Source organism: Phycodurus eques, chromosome 2 (assembly GCF_024500275.1).
Source record: "Phycodurus eques isolate BA_2022a chromosome 2, UOR_Pequ_1.1, whole genome shotgun sequence".
NCBI classification, from domain to species: domain Eukaryota; kingdom Metazoa; phylum Chordata; class Actinopteri; order Syngnathiformes; family Syngnathidae; genus Phycodurus; species Phycodurus eques.
The window spans coordinates 7,184,289-7,206,575 of record NC_084526.1 but is presented as its reverse complement, the minus strand read 5'-3'; the positions used below and the strand labels follow the sequence as shown (position 1 = coordinate 7,206,575).

The 22,287-nt window shown below is 41.4% G+C and overlaps 1 protein-coding gene across 1 annotated transcript; it reads left to right on the top strand.

Annotated features, from left to right (window-relative positions):
- Window positions 1-958: 958 nt before the first annotated feature.
- On the top strand, window positions 959-21,412 carry LOC133396004 (GPI mannosyltransferase 3-like). Its single transcript, XM_061665388.1, has 13 exons — window positions 959-1,051; window positions 1,509-1,657; window positions 9,681-9,804; window positions 9,959-10,075; window positions 10,159-10,264; window positions 10,339-10,469; window positions 10,545-10,685; window positions 10,777-10,828; window positions 11,948-12,159; window positions 12,253-12,317; window positions 12,986-13,190; window positions 13,258-13,435; window positions 20,305-21,412. Exons 2-13 carry the CDS (start codon window positions 1,546-1,548, stop codon window positions 20,443-20,445), a joined length of 1,584 nt encoding a protein of 527 aa, XP_061521372.1. The 5' UTR covers window positions 959-1,051; window positions 1,509-1,545; the 3' UTR covers window positions 20,446-21,412.
- Window positions 21,413-22,287: the final 875 nt, after the last annotated feature.

Below are 22,287 nucleotides of genomic sequence, written 5' to 3'. Positions count from 1 at the left end.
TATTTTAGGTCTGAATTATTGTCAGTGCAAGTGATGAACACATATACATGACACATTACACAATTTAAATTAAAATAAAATAAAAAAATATATATATATACATATATATATATTATTTACAATCACTCATTTGATATTGAAGAAACGTGGATTGCTTTGCTGGTTTCGTCCATTGTTGTACGTTAGCTGGATGAATTCTTTCCACCACTTCCATTGTCCTTTAGTGCCACATCCCGGTTCTGCTGCGTTGTGGTTTTTGGCACTGTGTCATAATAGGGTCTGTAGATATAGAAACCACCAGCCACCCCAAGCACTGTGGCAAAGGCCATCTGGGTGAAGGGGACTTTTCTACGAAGCATTATTCTTCCCCCAAAACACACAATGTCAGTGTCAGGGCACAAGGCGGTCCTAAAAGTAAGGAAGAATGTAATGAAAACCAAATCACGCATTGCATTTTGGTGTGAAATGCCACACCAGGTATCGCGAGAGTTTGTTGTTGCCTACCAGTATAGCTCTACAGAGGTTTGAGAGTGAAATGTTGACACATTAACAATAATTGCGTGTTTGTTTCAACTCACCAAGGAAAATGAAATGACCGAGGCGCTTTGCTGTAAGGCGTTACAATGGGGAGAGAAAACACAACGTGAGAACGTCCTCAACAAGAACAACACTAAAGACACTTCTGTTACAGCAGGCGGATTGTCTTATTCTCTGCTTTGGATACAGAACAAACAACAGGAGGTTATGCATGTCGACCTCTGCTGGATAGAAGGGTACATTGCAACTCGTCACAACTAAATCACGAGAATTAATTTTCATCTAAAAATGACGTAATTCCTAAATATAGTACGTGTAATTTGCTATTCGTAGTTAGTTCAGCAATATTGTTTACAGTACTGTACATCGGAAATGTTTACCTTTTAATTTGAACGTTTGAATGCCACCGGAAGTAGGCGTGATTGCGGAAGTGCTGTACGAAATTTCACCCCGCTTTCTCGATAGTAAGCATTAAAACTATTAACTGCGTAATTATTGCGGGCTTGAATTAAAGGTAAGATGTTTGTCGTGCTGGATGGCTTTTGGACATTATTATAAAGTTGTCGCCTTTTTTGTCGTCACAGTTGTGTCAATGCGTTATTATGAATCCCACTTGTCTTCTCTCCAGGTAATTCCCTGTTGCAAAATGATTGGTTTTACTTTACTGCAAAGCGATTGGCTCAACAAAAGAAGTATGTGATTTCAGCGTGGCAGCATTATGAATTCCCTTAACCCTAAACCTAGTTATAACCGTAACCATAACAAACGTGATTGTTTTTTCATTACGTACAAATTCGGATTTAGAGCGTCAAATTGGGGGGAATGTGGTGCTACGCCCGTTCGGAATAGTCGCCCTTCCTGCGATGCAAGAGCCAATCATTGTAGCGGGACGTGTCCTGCCGAGAACACAAGTGGGAACATCTTGATGGAGTTTGTGCAGGTTTTTTATTTCCACTTTAATCTCTTACCAGACAGGTAGATTTACGCCTAAGAAAACTACTTCAGCACATGGAGACTTTCAGACAGCGTTCGGGGTTCGGGAGGAAAGAGGAGGATGTGAAACTCAGGAAAAGAAAATCTCTACTGTACACAAAGGAAGACAACGCTCCGATTAGGACAGGTAGGTTTCCTTAGTTTGTGTGACAACATCATATTACTGGGCTGTTTGTTACTTTAATCCATCCATCCATTTTCTGAGCCGCTTCTCCTCACGAGGGTCGCGGGCGTGCTGGAGCCTATCCCAGCTATCTTCGGGCAGGAGGCGGGGTACACCCTGAACTGGTTGCCAGCCAATCGTAGGGCACATACAAACAAACAACCATTCGCACTCACATTCACACATACGGGAAATTTAGAGTCTCCAATTAATGCATGTTTTGGGGATGTGGGAGGAAACCGCAGTGCCCGGAGAAAACCCACGCAGGCACGGGGAGAACATGCATACTCCACACAGGCGGGGTCAGGGATTGAACCCTGCTCCTCAGAACTGTGAGGCCGAAGCCTAACCAGTCGTCCACCGTGCCGCCTGTTACTTTAATAAGCTTGTTCAAGATGATCAAACAAATGTAAATATCAGAAAATATAACCCAAGTCAACTTAAAATACTGTTTTTTAATATTGATTTCATTTATTGAGCAAAAAAACATAATATTCAAAGTTACCTGGCTCTGCGTGGAAAAAGTAATGTCCCCCAAAACCTAATAACTGGTAAGCGTTTTTTTGTAACGGGCAATGAGTCTTTCACATCTCCATGGACATATTTTGGCCCCCTCTTCCTTGCACAATTGTTTGAATTGAAAGGTCATGACACTGCATTTCAATCGGATTCAAGTCGGAACTTGGATTAGCCCACTCCAAAACCGTTCATTTTGCTGGTGTGTTTTGGATAATAATCCTCCTGCAGATCCCGTGTGGGCTCCAATTTAAGGTCACAAACTGTTGGCTGAAAATGCTCCTTTAGGATTTTCTGTTAAAGAGCAGAATTCATGGTCCCATCAATCACAGCAAGTTGTCTGCGTCCTGAAGGAGAAAAACAGCCCAAGACTGTCACACTACCACCACCATTACTGACTGTTGGTGTGATATTCTTTTTCTGAAATACTGTGCTACGTTTATGCCAGATGTAAAGAGACCCCCCCCCAAAAAAAAAATCAACTTTCACCAGTTCATAAAATATTCTCCCAAACGTCTTGGGAGTCATTCAGATGTTTTTTTTTAAACAAAAGAAAGACAAGCCTTTGTTTATTTTGTCAAGCAGTGGTTTTTGCCTTGGAACTCTGCCATGGGTGCCATTTTTGCCCAGTCTCTTCCTTATTGTTGTGTCATGAACACTGACCTTAACTGAGGCAAGGGAAGCCTGCAGTTTTTGAGAAGTTGTCCTGAGTTCCTTTGTGGTCTCCTGGATGAGTCATTGCTTGTTCTCTTGGCGTAATCTTTGGAGGCCAACCACTCCTGGGAAGGTTCACCACTGTTCCATGTTTTCTCCATGTGAGGTTAATGACTCCCTACGGTTCGCTTGAATCCTAAATCTTTAGAAAAAGCTTTTTTAACCCGTTCGACTCATAGATGTCAATTACTTTATTTGTCGACTGTTCTGGAATTTGTTTGGATCATGTAATTTAAAAAAACAAATTTTGCAGCTTTTTTAGATCTTTTGTCTGACTTGATTTTGTCGAGACAGAATCTGTTGAAGTGATTTCTTGATTGAACAGGTCAGGAGGTAATCAGGCTTGGGTGTGCTCAGTGAAAATTAACCCAAAATTGTGATTAGCCACGATTATTTCATCATTTAACAAGGGAGGTAATTACTTTTTCATACAGGGCCAGGTAACTTTTGAATCGTTTTTTCCCTTAACAAATGAAATCACCTTTTAAAAACAGCATTTTAAGTTCACTTGGGTGATATTTATCTGATATTTACATCTATTTGATGATCTTAAACATTGAAGTGGGGAAACTATGCAAAAACATAAGAATTAGAGAAGAGGGCCAATACTTTTTCGTGGCACTGTACAATAAATATGTTTGAAGTGCTGAAAACATGTGCAAAGACTGAAAACGTTTAAGTAATAAATTGCACTAAATTGATTAGCATTAAACTCCTTTTCACCATCACAGTTCATTCAGTCATCTTCTTGTCTGGGGTCAGGTCACGGGGGCAACATCTTAAGCAGGGAACAGGGAAGTCCAGACTTTCCTCTCCCCAGCCACTCCATCCAGTTCTTCCGGGGGGATGCAGAGGCGTTCCCAGACCAACCGAGAAAAATATTCTCTCTAGCGTGTCCTCTGTCTTTTCCTGGGGCCTCCTCCCGGTGGGACATGTTTGAAACACCTCACCAGGGAGGCATCCTAACCAGATGCCCGAGCTACCTCATATGGCTCCTCTCGATGCAGAGAAGCAGCTCCTCAACTCTGAAACCCTCCTGGGTGACCGAGCTTCTCACCCTTTCTCTGAAAGCCCAGACACCCTGTAGAGGAAACATTTCGGCCGCTTGTATCAGCAATCTTGTTCTCTCGTTCTCAACACACAGCTCTTGACCATAGGTGAGGTTAAGAACGTAGCTTGATAAATAAATCGAGAGCGCCGTCTTTAGGCTCAGCTCCTTTACCACAACAGACCGAGACAGAATCCGCATGACTCCAGACGCTGCACCGATCTGCCTGTTGATCTCCCGCTCTATTCTTTCCTCCCTCGTGAACAAGATACTTGAAGATACTTACTGAGATACTTGAACTCCTCCACTTGGGGTAGGATCTCATCCCTGACCCAGAGGTGGAATTCTACCCTTTTCTGACTGAGAGCCATTTTCTCAGATTTGGAGGTGCCGACTCTTATCCCAACTGCTTCACACTGTAAATCGCTCCAGCGAGAGTTGAAGATCTCGGCTTGATGAAGCCAACAGAATCGCATCATCTGCAAAAACCAGAGATGCAATACTGAGGTCACCAAACTGACCCCCCTTTAATGTTTCACTCTTTTTTATAATGCAGCCATGTGCCTGGGTTTCTCCACACATACTGCTTAGAATTAAGGTCAAAAAGTTCTAGCTTGGTCTTATCAGACCAGAGAATCTTAATTTTCACCATCTTGGAGTCCTTAAGGTGTTTTTTAGCAAACCCCCTGCGGGCTTTCATGTGTCTTGCACTGAGGAGAGGCTTCCGTCAGGCCACTCTGCCATAAAGCCCCAACTGGTGGAGGGCTGCAGTGATGGTGGACTTTCTAGAACCTTCTCCCATCTCCTGACTGCATCTCTGGAGCTCAGCCACAGTGATCTTTGGGTTCTTTTTTTTTTTTACCTCTCTCACCAAGGCTTTTCTCCCCCAATTGGTCAGTTTGGCCTGACGACCAGCTCTAGCAAGGGTTCTGATCCTCCCGAACATCTTCCTTTTTAGGGTGATGGAGCCCACTGTGCTCTTAGGAACCTTAAGTGAAGCAGAATTTTTTTATTTTTTTATTTTTTGTAACCTTGGCCATATCTGTGCCTTGCTGCAATTCTGTCTCTGAGCTCTTCAGGCAGTTCCTATAACCTTATGATTCTTTTTTGCGCTGACATGCGCTGTGAGCTGTCAGGTCTTATATAGACAGGGTTGTGGCTTTCCTAATCAAGTCCAATCAGTGTAATCGAACAATGAAGAAGAACCATCTCAAGGATGATCAAAAGAAATGGACAGCACCTGTGTTAAATATATGAGTGTCACACCAAAGGGTCTGAATACTTATGGCAGTGTGATATTTCAGTTTTTCTTTAATAAATAAGCAAAAATTTCAACAATTAAATTTTTTTTCTCTCAAAAGTGGGTGCTGTGTGTACATTAATGACGAAAAAAAAAACTTAAATGATTTTAACAAATGGCTGCAATATATTTGTTAAAATCATTTAACAAATATATTGCTGCCATCCTCCTTTGACGGTGCCACCAGGAAGTAAATACATACATATAATTCCCTCCATGCCTCTAAAATCAGAATCAGAATCATCTTTATTTGCCAAGTATGTCCAAAAAACAGTTTGAGCCGCTCGAGTACGACGACAGACAGTCAATTGACAGAGAGACATTGAAGAAACAGTCACTGACCAATGAAAGGTTGGTAGTAATCTGGTAATGCCGGTACAATTTATTATTATTTTTTTAATGACAATTGTGCAAAAAGATGCATGGTCCTCTAGCAATTAGAGCAGTTTGAAATGAGTAATAGAACAATAGTCCAGTGCAATGACCATTGTGCAAAGGGCGCCGAGACTTCGAGAAATGTATGCTGTTTAAAGTGACTAGTAGTACGGTAATCTGGGACGAGGTCGATTGTGCAAATGTTGCAGATGCTACTCAGACACATGAGTAGCCAATATTGGTCACCAACAGATAAGCAAATATTCCAGTGTGGTGAGACTACTACAGTGAGTGCAGGAGTAATGTATAATTGGCCTGACAGAAATGTAACTACTCAAGACAAAAAATTGGCAGCATGTTGGAATGGAATTGTAAGTTAACTGTTTAAGAAGTTACTGGCAAGAGGGAAGAAGCTGTTGGAACGTCTGCTTGATTTAGTTTGCATTGTTCGGTAGCGCCTACCTGAGGGAAGGCGCTGGAAGAGGTGGTGACCAGGATGTGGAGGGTATAAGAGGATCTTGCATGATTTTGTCTTAGTTCAGGCAGCGTGCAAGTCCTCAAGGGTCAGTAGGGGGGTACCGACAATCTTTTCAGCAGTTTTGTTTGTCCGTTGCAGTCGGTAGTATGCTGTACGCTCACTTCATAGCTGTAAAAGTGCTTTTTTGTTTGTTTTTTAACAATAAAGACGAAAGATAAAGGTCACAATATGTCAGCATTGCTTTGTTTTATCTGAATACAACATGCAATTACTTATTTTATACGTCAATAGAACATTTTAGTGCAAAATTCAATCGAAAATACGATTTCCACTCACTTTGTTTGTGAAAAACTATTTAGTCATTCCCATATAGAATGTGTTGACTCAATTGAACCTCTTTCCAAAGAATACTGTACTGGTCCTCCTTACTCTGTGGACGACTGGTTAGAGCGTCTGCCTCACAGTTCTGAGGACCGGGGTTCAATCGCCGGCCCCGCCTGTGTGGAGTTTGCATGTTCTCTCCGTGCCTGCGTGGGTTTTCTCCGGGCACTCCGGTTTCCTCCCACATCCCCAAAACATGCATGGTAGGTTAATTGACAACTCTAAATTGCCCGTAGGTGTGAATGTGAGTGTGAATGGTTGTTTGTTTACATGTGCCCTGTGATTTGCTGGCAACCAGTTCAGGGTGTACCCCGCCTTCTGCCCGATGATAGCTGGGGTAGGCTCCAGCATGCCTGCGACCCTAGTGGGGAGAAGCGGCTCAGAAAATGGATGGATGGATGTTGGCATATGCAGCCATTTACATTCACTTTGAACTCATTTTCTGTTTTCTGTGATATTTTTGTAAAGCACTGTATGTGAAGCGATTCATTGCACTTCTCACAGGCATAGGTGCTGCATTTATCACAAAAACGACATCTCAGGAATGTTTGATACATTGTGGTTGACAGACTTGATCAAATGCATGTCACTCTTTGTTCCATGTCTTGACCACTGTTTCTGTATATTGCTCCCCCGTGTTTGTTGCTATAGTTGCGACATTGTTGTCTTTCCAGCGAACCAGCAGCTTTTCTGCTTGTGTTAAAACGTCTGCGGTTCTTCATGGTAACTTCATAAATTGACTCTTTGGTTTGAAAGGAACGTCAGAGTAGGTTTTCCTTTTTTGTCCCACAGCTCCCATATCCCCTCTTCGTCATCTCATCAAGGAGTAAAAGGGAAATAAAGAGGTTGTGATGGTGGAATTTTCAACCTTGAGGCACCTCACCTTGCTCCGCAAGACCAAGAACAACACTTGGCCCTTGGCCAAACCCAGTCTTTGGGAGGAGTGTATGGCGTCCCCCGTATGGCTGCATATATTACATGTATCCACTGGCTGATGCAAGGCTCCATATTTTATATCCAAAACGGATTGGTTTGCCTTTGATTAATTGCTTACATCTATTGTTGCTTATTTGTAATTATTAAACGGTGTAATTATTATTATTATTATTATTGCTTACATCCCAAGATTATACTTAGACACACCAAGTACTTTGTCTTTGTCGACGAATATGTGCACCTCGCCACAATGTGCTAGGCCACGAGTCACTATTGTGACCATGCATATGTTTACTTACTCTGCATACAAACCGAACACATTTGAGTAATTGCAAATGCATAGATCATTACTAAACACCCTAAAGAACATGTGTACAGAAAATATTTGTCTTATATTTATTTTAACATACTTTACTAACCTTTTTGGGGAGGTTTGAGGCAGCCATCCTCCTTTGACGGTGCCACCAGGAAGTAAATACATACATATAATTCCCTCCGTGTTTCTAAAATCAGAATCAAAATCATCTTTATTTGCCAAGTATGTCCAAAAAACACACAAGGAATTTGTCTCCGGTAGTTGGAGCCGCTCTAGTACGACAACAGACAGTCAATTGACAGAGAGCACTTTTGAGACATAAAGACATTGACAGTCACTGAGCAATAAAGGGTTGCTAGTTATCTGGTAATGCCGGTACATCTATTTATTTATTTATTTATTTATTGACAATTGTGCAAAAAGGTGCAGAGTCCTCCAGCACTTAGAGCAGTTCGAAAGACTAATATTGCAATAGTCCGGTGCAATGACCATTGTGCAAGGGGCGCCGAGACTTCAAGCGAGTAATCTGGGACAATGTTGATTGTGCAAATGTTGCAGATACTCCTCAATCAGTGTGCAAATGGAGCAGATGTTACTCTGGCATGAGTGGCCAGTATTAGTCAACAACAGATATGCAAATAGTGCAGCGTGGCGAGACTACTACAGTGAGTGCACGAGTAATATATAATTGGCCCCACAGAAATGTGACAACAAACTCAAGTCAAAAAATTCCCAGCATGTTGTAATGAAATTGTAGGTTAGGTGTTTAAGAAGTTGATTGCAAGAGGGAAGAAGCTGTTGGAATGTCTGCTATTTCTAGTTTGCATTGATCGGTAGTGCCTACTTGAGGGAAGGAACCGGAAGAGCCGGTGACCGGGATGTGGAGGGTCCGAGAGGATTTTGCACACTCTTGTCTTAGTTCTGGCAGCGTGCAAGTCCTCAACGCAGAAGTCAGAGGTGTGATTGTGATCGGGGGTGCGGCCGGATGGGTGTGGGGTGTGAAAGTGTCCTTTTCAAATCTGCAGTAGAAGGTATTCAAGTCGTTGGCTATTGTGCTATTGTTCTCATCTTGGGGAGATCGTCGCTTGTAATTAGTCAGCGATTGGAATGCATGCCAGACTGATTTGGAGTCGTTAGCGCTAAACTGTTTTTCCAACTTCAGAATCAGAATCAGAATCATCTTTATTTGCTAAGTATGTCCAAAACACAAGGAATTTGTCTCCGGTAGTTGGAGCCGCTCTAGTACAACAGACAGTCAAATTTACAGAACACTTTGGAGACATAAAGACATTGACAAAAAACAATTGTGCAAAAAGATGCAGAGTCCTCTAGCACTTAGAGCAGTTCGAATGACTAATATTGCAATAGTCCGGTGCAATGACGATTGTGCAAAGGGCGCTGAGACTTCAAGGAGTGTATGCGGTTTAAAGTGACGAGTAGTGCTATCATCTGGGACAATGATGGTTATGCAAATGTTACAGATACTCCTCAATCAGTGTGCAAATGGAGCAGATGCTACTCTGGCATGAGTGGCCAGTATATGCAAATTATGCAGCATGGCGAGACAACTACAGTGAGTGCACGAGTAATATATAATTGGCCCCACAGAAATGTGACAACCAACTCAAGTCAAAAAATTGAGCGGGTTTGCGAAAGTTGGTGAAAGAAAGTCCGGAGTAGCCTCCTTGATGGTTAGCAAGTCTCCCCTTGTGTAAGTGAGTAGTGTAATGTCTCCAAAGACGCACGAAAAACACAAAAACAAAAACAATACCAGAGAGCATGTAACCGAGGCGACCACACTTGTTGACGCCATCTTGGTACTTTACAACGCGTTAGTAATGCCATTATCTTTACCGCTTTAATTTCCAACACTTATTGTTTTTTGTCACTTTACTGCAAAGTCATTCTTCTTTCTCCATACAGAGGTGCTGAGAGTTGCGGTGTTTTCTGTGATTTTCCGTGTGGTCAACTGTTTCCTGGTTCAGAGCAGCTTCATTCCAGATGAGTACTGGCAGTCTGTGGAGGTTGCACATCACATGGTCTTCAAATATCCTTTCAACACAATTCATTTTGACACCATCCATCCGTTTTCTATAGTGCTTGTCCTCATTTGAGCTAGAGTCAGATTAGACTCTGGACTGGTCCCCAGGCAATTGCATTCACATCAGGTAATCAAGTTTTAAAAAACTTAACAGTGGGACTTATGGGCATCTGACGTGGGAATGGAAGGAGGGCATAAGAGGCTTCACCTATCCTCTCTCCTTTGCGGTCATCTATAAAATACTACACTGGATACACTGTGACTCTGTGTATCTTCTGGAAAGTATCTTTTTTTGGTCTATATTCAGCCGTGTGTGGGTTAGATTCGATTTGTTATTCAACTTTGTTGCTTTTGCCTCCAGATATGGCTTCCCCGACTCCTTCACGCCCTTGTTGCTGCGTTTGCAGACGTTAAATTCTTCTTCCTCATTAGAACACTGGAAGATCGAGATATTGCAAAATGGGCGGTAACTAGACTTGTTTCTGTCTTGGTTGAATTTCATATCTGTTGCATGTTGATTGTTTTTCTGTTTGTGTACAGTTCTTCTGCCATATGTGCTCGTGGTTCACGTGGTTCTGCTGCACCAGAACGATAAGCAACAGCGTGGAGGCCACAATCGCTTGTCTGGCTCTTTCCTACTTCCCCTTGCCAACATCCAAAACACACAGCAGGTCTCCTGAATGTGATAAACCTCTCTCGCTCTCTTTCTCTATCTCACACCTTGCTTGTGTTTTTTTCCCTCCCAGTAAAAAATATTTGAGCCTCGTTGCATTAGCGTTCATTGTTCGTCCGACGGCCCTGATTGTCTGGCTTCCGCTGTTGATTTACCATTTCTGGCAGGACGAAAACAAACTGAGACTAGTGGTTGATAACTACATTCCCATAGGGTTAGTTGTGTTTCATATTCACAGCTTCATATTTGGATTTTGGGTGAATTTTGTTTTGTTTGTTTGAACTAACAATAGTTTTGTTTTTTAGGGCTTCAGCCATTGTGATTTCAACCATAATCGACTCTGTCTTCTTTGAGAAGGTGAAATAAACATTGAACATTTCGTTAGGTACTCCTACACAAGCTTAGGATAACCAACACACTAGATGGGTCAACAGTTGTGCATTCATTGAGTTCATGATTTCAATACTGTTTCCGTATGAACTAGAAGGGCATTGTTATTGGAGGTCATGGTGGCAATGTGACCAAGTGGTTGGCACGTCTCCCTCACAGTGTAGAGGTGCTGGCACCTAGTCTAGGGAGTGAGCAGGGATAAGCTCCAGCTCACCCGCGACCCTAATGAGGGCAAACACTACGAAAAATTGAGACATGAATAGCTTCCAATCCAATTTCACTTAATTGGTCCCAAAATAAATATTTATTTAGAACATATAAATTCTTATGTAAATACTTGATTTTTTTTCATCTGCCTATGCCAGCAAGATATAGTGACAGGCAGAAAAAATAAATGCTCATCTACTGGATAGCAGTTGGTTCACCTGTCTCCATTCATGCAACCGAATAATAGCTTTGTGCTCGACTAAACAGTCCCAGATTTCACACAGAGTAAATTGGTAAGTAAATTGAGGTGATATCTACATGATTTCAGTACAATGAACCCCCATTTATCCCAATAGATAGATTCCAGAGACACCCGCACTATATAGAGACCATATGACACATACACTTATTTAAATGCATTTAAAACTTACTAAAACACATAGAATGCATGTGTAAAATATGTAGAAATACTCAATGTTTTGTAGTGTCTGTGTTAGACACGCATGTGGCTTTAAGAGGTGTAGCCTGGTGGGCTGGTGTGTGATTTCGGTGAGTCTGGGGCTCTGGGCATGAGCTGTGGGCGATAGCAGCTTCTCCGTGAGTGTGCTTACTGTGTTAGTGTATTTTACTGTTCTCCTGACATCCAATAAATGGCTGAAAAGTGCTTTGACAACTGTGGGCCTCCTTTCCCACATGCAGGGGCATTACAGCAAATATTTTTTCACTGGATATTTTGTGACGTTTTTGTTTAGTGGTATGCCCTGAGATTTATATGTGTAAAATATGTGCCTTGGCTTAATAATGGTGAGGAAACACTGGTCTATTGTGTGTAAATGAAAGGATGTGTATTGGTTCATAAGTTATTCATCTGTTGTATAGTGGATCTTCGTGCAGTTCAACTTCCTGAAGATAAACGTCGTACACAGCGTGGCTGACTTTTATGGCACCCACCCCTGGCACTGGTACCTCATTCAGGGCTTCCCCGTCGTAATGGGCTCTCATCTCCCATTCTTTGTTCACGGATGTTCCCTCGCATTCGGAAGGTACAGAATCCTGCTGGTGGCCATCGCTTGGACCATTGGCATATACAGGTAAAGCATCGAAATTCTCTCACTTACTCTTTATTCAGATCTACTAATGCTAATCAATCTAGTCAAGTTGTGGCATGTTTGAATTCTTTTCAGTTTGCTTCCTCACAAGGAGTTTAGATTCATCTACCCTCTGCTTCCCTTCTGTATGGTCTTTTGCGGTAAGTTCTTATTTACATTTTTTATATGACATATAACAGTGGATGTATAAAGTCTACAAAGATGGAGGGAATTATGTCCAGTGTCAAATACTAGTTTTGTTGACCACAAAAACCAACAGGCTTCTGCTTCAAAGCAAAAATTGTCAGGGAAAGCCTACTAGAACATCTGAGCCTTTGGGGGGGGGGGGGTAATCAGATGCATTTTAAATGGTGGCAGGTGTGTGCTGACTCCCATTTAAAATGAATTGGAAAGTGATTGGTTAATTCTCAACATATCCACTTTCCCATGCAGTTAGAAGAGGATGTGAACACTCATACAACCTCATTTCAGTTGTTTTTTTTCTTCTCGTCAAAGAATTTTTTTTCAGTTTACTTAAACAGGTGGTGAAATGTTTTGAAATTTGAAAATCAATTGATTTGAAAATTTTGAAAATCAACGTTTTGAAATTGTCTTGGTCTCAATATTTTACATCACAAAAACTTGGCTTTTGAGTAGGGCCTGTGCGTAGTCTTTTTTTATATGCACTGTATTACAGGACTCTTGACAGTGTAAATGCTTGGTGGGTTGGATTATCATACTTTGCCCACCCCTGGTGTGTGTGTGTGTGTGTGTGTGTGTGTGTGTGTGTGTGTGTGTGTGTGTGCGCGCATGTGCGTATGTGTAACAGGTGTATCGGTGGCAAATATGAGAGTGTGGCGACGAGCAGCCGCATGTGGTTTGTTGGCAACCAACTTGCTCATAGCTCTCTACACGGGCTTAATTCACCAGCGCGGCGCTCTGGACGTCATGGGCCATGTCCGTGCACTTTGTCACAATGTGTCAGAGTTTGACGTCCTCTTCCTCATGCCCTGCCATTCGACACCTTACTACAGGTGCCCACTGCACGGTGAGCTCTACAAAGACCTGTAACAGGCAACTTAAGATTTTCTCTCCCTGCAGCCACGTCCACTGCCCACTAAAGATGAGGTTCCTCGAGTGCCCGCCTAATCTCGGCCAGCCGGGTTACGTGGACGAAGCAGACAGATTCTACGATGACCCGCTTCTCTGGCTCCGGACTTCATTTCCAAATGTGCAGTCACGTCCTACTCACTTGGTTCTCTTTGACGTTTTGGAGAAGGTAATAGTGTTGCCAAATCTGTGAGTGTGGCTTCTGGAAAGCCATCTGTATATTTATTTGTTCACCTTTATATCTGTCTTAAGGCCCAAGTATTAGTTCTTTGGCTCTTTGGGGCATATTCTCCAATGTGCTTAAAGGTATAAGGTCATAATAGTCCATATTTCACTAACAAGTTAATTTTATATATTTTTGCTCAAGAAAATGAAACTGGCCGTAATTTCCAATAAAACTAATCCATTTTGTAGCAATTGGTAATAACTTAATAACCTTTGGAATGCCCCTTTTCATTCCCAAAATTGATACCTTCGCGTATAGTGTGGCAGAAGTGGAGACTAACGTCACTGCATAGCTGGTGTGGAAAAAGGAATGTACTATACTATAAAGTGGTATTATTTAGTCATATTTTATATATCGTAGCTGTCGGGCGGAATCCCCCCACCTTCAAAATTACAACTTTTCAGGAAAAGAAAATAAACAAAAAAATGACAACTTGCTTGAGTCTCCAAACACCACTTTGTTCAAGTTGGTATTTCCAGTATATTGCTATCTAATGTTGTTGCAGTCTCACATAAACAACACCCCAAAATTATGTTCGGTCACTAATTTAATATGATGAAAAAATGCCAATTTATTAGGGTGTCATCAATTAAAATGGTAAAAACAAGGCGGCAGATGCCAGCCATGCTTGTCATCCCAAGCAATCATATAACGTTGCTATAACAGCTATAGCACCCAAAAAATGTTCAGTCACTAATGTAGTATGCTAAAAAATAAATTCCAACAAAACAAGTAGGGCTGTAACGATCTATTATTTTATCCATCCATCCATTTTCTGAGCCACTTCTCCTCACTACGGTCGCGGGCGTGCTGGAGCCTATCCCAGCTGTCATCGGGCAGGAGGCGGGGTACACCCTGAACTGGTTTCCAGCCAATCGCAGGGCACATAGAAACAAACAACCATTCGCACTCACAGTCATGCCTACGGGCAATTTAGAGTCTCCAATTATCAGAATCAGAATCATCTTTTAATTAATGCATGTTTTTGGGATGTGGGAGGAAACCGGAGTGCCCGGAGAAAACCCACGCAGGCACGGGGAGAACATGCAAACTCCACACAGGCGGGGCCAGGGATTGAACCCGGGTCCTCAGAACTGTGAGGCTGATGCTCTAACCAGTCGTCCACCGTGCCGCCTCTATTATTTTAGTAATCAATTAATCTGTTGATTATTTTATTTGATATTTTGAAGAAAAAACTTTTCTTGTATTGCCATCTCTTTATTCAAAAACAGGACATTTCAAATGGACTGCAGATAACGCACAAACATAAATTGATCATGAGTCAGTTACTGGTTTGGTCTGGAACATGTCAGAATTTTTTATTTTTTTTTAAATGCTGATTATTGTTTTCCAAAGTAAAAGATTATGTTTACAAACAGGCACGTGAACACACAGACATAAAATCCAGAAAATCACACTGTCTGATTTTTAAAGAATTTATTAGCAAATTATGGTGGAAAATTAGTATTTGGTCACCTACAAACAGGCAAGATTTCTGGCTGTCACTGACCTGTAACTTCTTCTTTAAGAGACTCCTCTGTCCTCCACTCATTACCTGTATTAATGGCACCTGTTTGAACTTCCATCCATCCATTTTCTGAGCCGCTTCTTCTCACTAGGGTCGCGGGCATGCTGGAGCCTATCCCAGCTATCATCGGGCAGGAGGCGGGGTACACCCTGAACTGGTTGTTGTTTGAACTTATCAGTATAAAAGACACCTGTCCACAACCTCAAACAGTCACACTCCAAACTCCACTATGGCCAAGACCAAAGAGCTGTCAGAGGACACCAGAAACAAAATTGTAGACCTTCACCAGGCTGGGAAGACTGAATCTGCAATAGGTAAGCAACTTGGTGTGAAGAAATCAACTGTGGGAGCAATTATTAAATAATGGAAGACGTACAAGACCACTGATAATCTCCACGCAAGATCTCACCCCATGGGGTCAAAATGATCACAAGAACGGTGAGCAAAAATCCCAGAACCACACGGGGGGACCTAGTGAATGACCTGCAAAGAGCTGGGACCAAAGTAACAAAGGCTACCATCAGTAACACACGCCGCCCCCAGGAATTCAAATCCTGCAGTGCCAGACGTGTCCCCTTGCTTAAGCCAATACATGTCCAGGCCCATCTGAAGTTAGCTAGAGCGGATTTGGATGATCCAGAAGAGGATTGGGAGAATGTCATATGGTCAGATGAAAGCAAAATAGAACCTTTTGGTAAAAACTCAACTTGTCGTGTTTGGAGGAGAAAGAATGCTGAGTTGCATCCAAAGAACACCATACCTACTGTGAAGCATGGAGTTGGAAACATCATGCTTTGGGGCTGTTTTCTGCAAAGGGACCTGGACGACTGATCCGTGTGAAGGAAAGAATAAATGGGGCCATGTATAGATTTTGAGTGAGAACCTCCTTCCATCAGCAAAGGCATTGAAGATGAAACGTGACTGGTTCTTTCAGCATGACAATGATCCCAAACACACCGCCCGGGCAACGAAGGAGTGGCTTTGTAAGAAACATTTCAAGGTCCTGGAGTGGCCTAGCCAGTCTCCAGATAGCAACCCCTTAGAAAATCTTTGGCGAAAGTTGAAAGTCTGTGTTGTCCAGCGACATCCCCAAAACATCACTGCTCGAGAGGAGATCTGCATGGAGGAATGGGCCAAAATACCAGCAACAGTGTGTGAAAACCTTGTGAAGACTTACAGAAAACATTTGACGTCTGTCATTGCCAACAAAGGATATAAAACCAAAGTATTGAGATTAACTTTTGTTATTGACAAAATATTTATTTTCCACCATGATTTGCTAATAAATTCTTTAAAAATCAGACAATGTTATTTTCTGGATTTTTTTTTTTTTTTTTTTCCCTCCGAATTTTAGCTCTCATTGATGAGGTATGCCTGTGGTGAAAATTACAGGCCTTTCTCATCTTTTTAAGTGGGAGAACTTGCATAATTGGTGCCTGACTAAATACTTTTTTGCCCCACTGTATGAGCTAGCTGATGTGCTTGGTTTAGCTAAGGCTCCTCATCCGATTTCTGGGCCTACAGGATTATATACTGGGACACTACAGACGAATACAGTTAAATATGTCATTGTGTCAGGTCATTTTTACCACTGTTACATTACCTTTTCTTTTAACAATATTCAATAAACGTTTGGGAACTGAGGACACTAATTGTTGAAGCTTTGTAGGTGGAATTCTTTCCCATTCCTGCTTGATGTACAAGCTTCAGCTGTTCAACAGTCCGGGGTCTCCGTTGTCGTATTTCCCGCTTCATAATGCACCTCACATTTTCAATGGGAGACAGTACCCGCACTCTTTTACTACGAAGCCACGCTGTTGTAACACGTGCAGAATGTGGTTTGGCATTGTCTTGCTGAAATAAGCAGGGGCGTCCATGAAATAGGCGTTGCTTGGATGGCATCATATGTTTCTCCAAAACCTGTATGTACCTTTCAGCATTCATGGTGCCTTCACAGATGTGTAAGTTACCCATGCCATAGGCACTAACACAGCCCCATACCATCACTGATGCTGGCTTTTGAACTTTGCATCCATAACAGTCGGGATGGTTCTTTTCCTCTTTGGCCCAGAGGACACGACGTCCACAATTTCCAAAAACAATTTGAAATGTGGACTCGTTGGACCACAGAACACTTTTCCACTTTACATCAGTCCATCTTAGATGAGCTCGGGCCCAGAGAAGCTGGCGGCGTTTCTGGATGTTGTTTAGAAATGGCTTTTGCTTTGCATAGTAGAGTTTTAAGTTGCACTTACGGATGTAGCGCCAAACTGTATTTACTGACATTGGTTTTCTGAAGTGTTCCTGAGCCCATGTGGTGATATCTTTACACATTGATATCGATTTTTGATGCAGTGCCGCCTGAGGGATGGAAGGTCCCGGGGATTCAATGTTGCTTTTCGGCCTTGCCGCTTACATGCAGTGATTTCTAGAGATTCTCTGAACCTTTTGATGATGTTATGGACCGTAGATGATGAAATCCCTAAATTCCTTGCAATTGTACGTTGAGGAACATTGTCCTTAAACTGTTCAACTATTTTCTCACGCACTTGTTCACAAAGAGGTGAACCTCACCCCAGCAATTCAGGGAAGCTCCTTTTACATACAATCATGGCACCCACCTGTTCCCAATTAGCCTGTTCACCTGTGGGATGTTCCTAAAAGGTGTTTGATGAGCATACCTCAACTTTCTCAGTCTTTTTTGCCACCTGTCCCAGCTTTTTTGGAACGTGTTGCAGCCATAAAATTCTAATTTAATGATTATTTGCTAAAAACAATCAAGTTTATCAGTTTGAACATTAAATATCTTGTCTTTGTAGTGTATTCAATTAAATATAGGTTGAACATGATTTGGAAATTATTGTATTCTGTTTTTATTTGTTTAACACAACGTCCCAACTTCATTGGAATTGGGGTTGTATTAAGGAAACTGTGTTTTCTGTTTCATAGTTATAGAAGTGCCCTTTTTCTCACTTGATTCCCTGCTCCCAAAATGTCTGCACGTCCCTCTTTGCAAATGTCTTAGTTTGATAAAACACAATCAGTCTGCTTTCATGGAGGACTACAGATATCTGAGAATATTTCCTGTTGCTAGGCTAAAAATTCTGAAATAGTTATTATCAAAATAGTTATTAATAATTAATTAGATTTATTAATAATTAATTTCGAAAAAGCAATTAGTTGTTGATCAATCGGTTAGTTGATGCACTTCTGAAAACAAGCGTACACAAATTTGTCGACCCTAGCGGTGGCCGTGAGACATTTGGAGTTTCGTGAAAGTGCAGGGCTCCCACTATTACAACTACATTCACCGTAATGCCGCAGTGGTGAGTTTTGTATTCAATAATTTATTTGTATTTGTTTTAATGCGTATCGCTCAAAATATGTTTAAGTTAAAGTGACTGTGTGGTGTCAAAAAGGTGCACCTATTATGTTACTTTTATTGGCTTTATTTTAAAAAATATATTTTTTTAAATGCTCTCCTTAAAAGTGCAATTGTAGCCGCCAGCCAGAGCGTTAGGCATGTCAGACTCCTGACTGTCCGACTACATGTCCGCTAGTATATAATGTATTTTCAAATTTAAAGTGTGCTTGGTCTTTTTCACAAATTTAAATCACGTACATTGACAAGTCTCAGGAAAAATCCATGATTCCATGATTTGAAGCCAGTGAATCACGCCTCTTTGGCATTACTGTGTTAATGCAAAGTGTGCGTGTCACAAGTGTGGATGAGAGAGTGTGCGCAGATGAAAAGTCCATAAGTAAAAAAGGACTTGGGCATGAACAAGAGAATATAGCCCTTTGTCCTCCTAACTACTAAGACAATTCAGTGCCCTAGTAGACTGACTAGGGCCTCCTATTTACTACTACTACAATTTTGTAGTTGTCTTACTAGTTTGCCAAAGCTGTCCTACTCGTGTGCAAAAATGTCGTACATGAGTGGAAAAAGATTTACTTGTAAAGTTGTTCTACTAGTGGGCTGAATTGTCTTGCTAGTTAGGAGGACAAAGGACAGTGAAGAAAAAGAGCATACTTGTACATGGACATCCAACTTAAGGTCCAGCATGCTTTTTTCCTCATTAGTTGGACAACTTTGGCATACTGTACTAGTAGGACAAGTACAGGTTACTAGTGAGGCAAAACAGCACTAGTTAACAACTGCGTGCTAACAGTACAACTCATGACATTTTGTGATGGTTTTGGAGATGCGAGGTTTCTGTCTGATGCCAGCCAGAGTGCTTTTCTAGTAGTGTGCAGATGTCAACTACAAGGCTTTACATGATCAGGATTTTTGGGGCCAATTAGCGAGTAAAAAAAAAAAAAAAACAATATCCGATCACAAGATTGAGCAATTTGTCTATTTAAATGACTTCTTCATTTACTGTATAGACTTGTGTACTGTATACTGGGTATCTTCAAAAATATTCTCTAGTCAGGTCATTTATTCTAATCAGTCGGATCAAACCAACATAACAGAAATAATCGGTGCTAACTTACTGTAATTAAATTACTTTATTGTAATTAAATTACTTCACACACACCAAAACTTTAGAGCATGATTCGACAGACCGCCGGCATGTTTACATAGAACCGTTACTGCTAGCACTAGCTTGCTAGGCTACATAATGTTTTGTTACCTGCTTGTGAGCCGTATCCTATTAAAAGTACGTGAACGAACGTCTTCTCCCGAGCACCGGTGACCCACTACCACACGTTTTTCCCCATTTTGTTCTTTTTTTTACCAACAAAATACACCGTGTTGTTGTTGTCGTGGCCGTGGTAACAAGTGTATCCAGTCGCGTTTGATTTGACATAGCACAGTGATCTCAAATTACATCAATACGCGACAAGGCTAAAAATAAACTACCTTTTGGATTCAAATATACTGTGCATGACGGCGACACAGAGTAAATTTATTTTTCGGAGCCGATCAATGACTGCGAATTATGACATTAAAGCCGATTAGTCGATCATAAAATACTAATTATCGGCCGATACCGATCAAGCCGATCATATCGGGGTAAAGTCTATCAACTACTGTACAGTTTTTCCTCACTAATATAATTTACTTGTACTACTAGTGTGCAGCAAGGTCATGCAGTAGTTGACAATTGCTTGATATCCCACTAGTGCGCTGAGTTGACCTACTAGTTAGGACAAAGAGCGTACTAGCACATGGATCTTAAATTGGATATTGAACATGTTGAATAAATGCTCAATTGGCCATCTACTGTGACTTTAAAAGCAGACACGTTACTGAATACTGATGCGTTTTATGTTGCAGGAGATCTCAGCGTTTCTGCAGGACTACATTAAAACGGCAGACATATTTCACACTCATTTTCACCAGGGAAAAGTTGGAGGAAGAATCTTTATTTATGAAAGGCATCAACAACCACGGGAACAGCTTGGTGACAATGTCTGATATTATATATCATATAAAGGCAGGTTCTGGCTTAAGTTGAATTTTGTTTTTGCTGCCAGCTGGCTGTGTTTTTTCTTGCGTCCTTTAAGGGGCGCGGTGAGCTGGGTGGAGTGAGCAAGGAGGTTTTGCACTTGGGAGCGATTTGTAATCAGCGCTCTGTCTGAAGTGCTGCGTTCAACACCGGAAGACACCAGAATGTTGCTCTTGTTCCTTCCTTGGGGCCGTTTGCTGTTTTGTATCCTGTCTCGCTCCAGTTATGTTTGGTACTTCTCCCTGTAGGATTTACTTTGTTTTTTTGTCCCTGTTAACAAGCGTTTTGGCATTTTCCTGGTGACCCTCCTTGCTCCCTCTTCCCATCACCATAAGTCATGTTTCCCTAGTTTTCACTCTTTTTGTGTTGCTTTTTGCTTTTGCCTTGCACCATAGTTTTTGGTTACCTTTTACCTAGCTTTTTAGTAGAAATTTTCCCACATCACCTCATTCTTTTCCTCTTTTTTGTATTTAATTTTTTTTTTTTGTTTTGTTTAATTTATTTAACAGTTCTATTTGTTGGTGGATGACTGGTTGGCACATCTCCCTCACAGTTCTGAGGGGTTCAAATCTGGCCTTGCCTGTGAGGAGTTTGCATGTTCTCCACATGCCTGCGTGGGTTTTTCTCCGGCTACTCCCGTTTCCTCCCACTTCCCAAAAACATGCATGGTAGATTAATTGAGGACTCTAAATTGCCCATAGGTGTCAATGTGATTGTGAATGGTTGTTTGATATTTGTTTTGATATTCTGATATGTGCCCTATGATTGGCTGGCAACCAGTTCAGGGTGTACTCTGCCTCTCGCCCAGAGTCAGCTGGGATAGGGTCCAGCACACCCATGACCCTAGTGAGGTAAAGGGGCACAGAAGCTGAATGAATGAGTTCTATTTGTAAATTTTTTTTTAAATAAAGACTGCTCAATTTTTTTTTTACATTATTACTGCTTTGGAGTCAAACCTGTCACAAACCATAACAAATAAGGCTAGTTATTACAATTACCAAGTTAGAGAGAGCAGACTTCGATGGTTTGGACACGTCCAGAGGAGAAATAGTGAGTATATTGGTAGAAGGATGATGAGGATGGAGCTGCCAGGCCAAGAGAGCTCGAGGAAGACCAAAGACAAGGTTGATGGATGTCGTGAGGGAAGACATTAGGGTCAGTTGGTGTTCGAGAGGAGGATGCAGAAGATAGGCTTTCATGGAAAAGGATGACGCGCTGTGGCGACCCCTAACGGGACAAGCCGAAAGGAAAAGAAGATTACAATTACCAACCCATTTCATTATTAGTTCAATTTTCAAAAAATCTCTAGAAACTTCACAGCATGCTACGATTAATTTTTGAGCAAATGGGAAATCATATGTCCCAGACAATATGGCTTCCAGAAAAAATTGCTCAACTTGTTTTAACAAACAGAATCGAAGGATGTAAGGGCCACTTGGACATACTTCAACTTTATTAAACACAGTAAAAACAATCCATCAAACAATTTTAAATTGTTATTTTGAGTAACTTCTACATCGGAGCTTTCTGTTAAAAGTGATAATGTAAATAGTTGTGCATTTTCATGATTTTTTTGGGTAGCCCTCCATCACATTATAATAGATCAGTCCTGAGCAGATCTCCATATAGTAAGAACCAAAATGAGCAATCTCTGATAAGATGACAGTCTTTAAAGCAGTGTTTCTTGAAGATCATAATCATTGTGACATGTTCCTAAATTAACTCTTGACACAGAGCAAAAAGAGGAGAACATTTTTCCTTCTGAAACTGAATTATCTTATCCACGATGCATTATAAAGGGACATTTTGTT

Bases quoted from the DNA above. Each gene is read 5' to 3' on its own strand.
- LOC133396004 (XM_061665388.1), top strand. From the start codon at position 1,546: ATGGAGACTTTCAGACAGCGTTCGGGGTTCGGGAGGAAAGAGGAGGAT. The intron at 10,829-11,947 runs GTGAAATAAACA...TCTGTTGTATAG, and splicing joins ACTCTGTCTTCTTTGAGAAG to TGGATCTTCGTGCAGTTCAA. The intron at 12,160-12,252 runs GTAAAGCATCGA...AATTCTTTTCAG, and splicing joins TGGACCATTGGCATATACAG to TTTGCTTCCTCACAAGGAGT.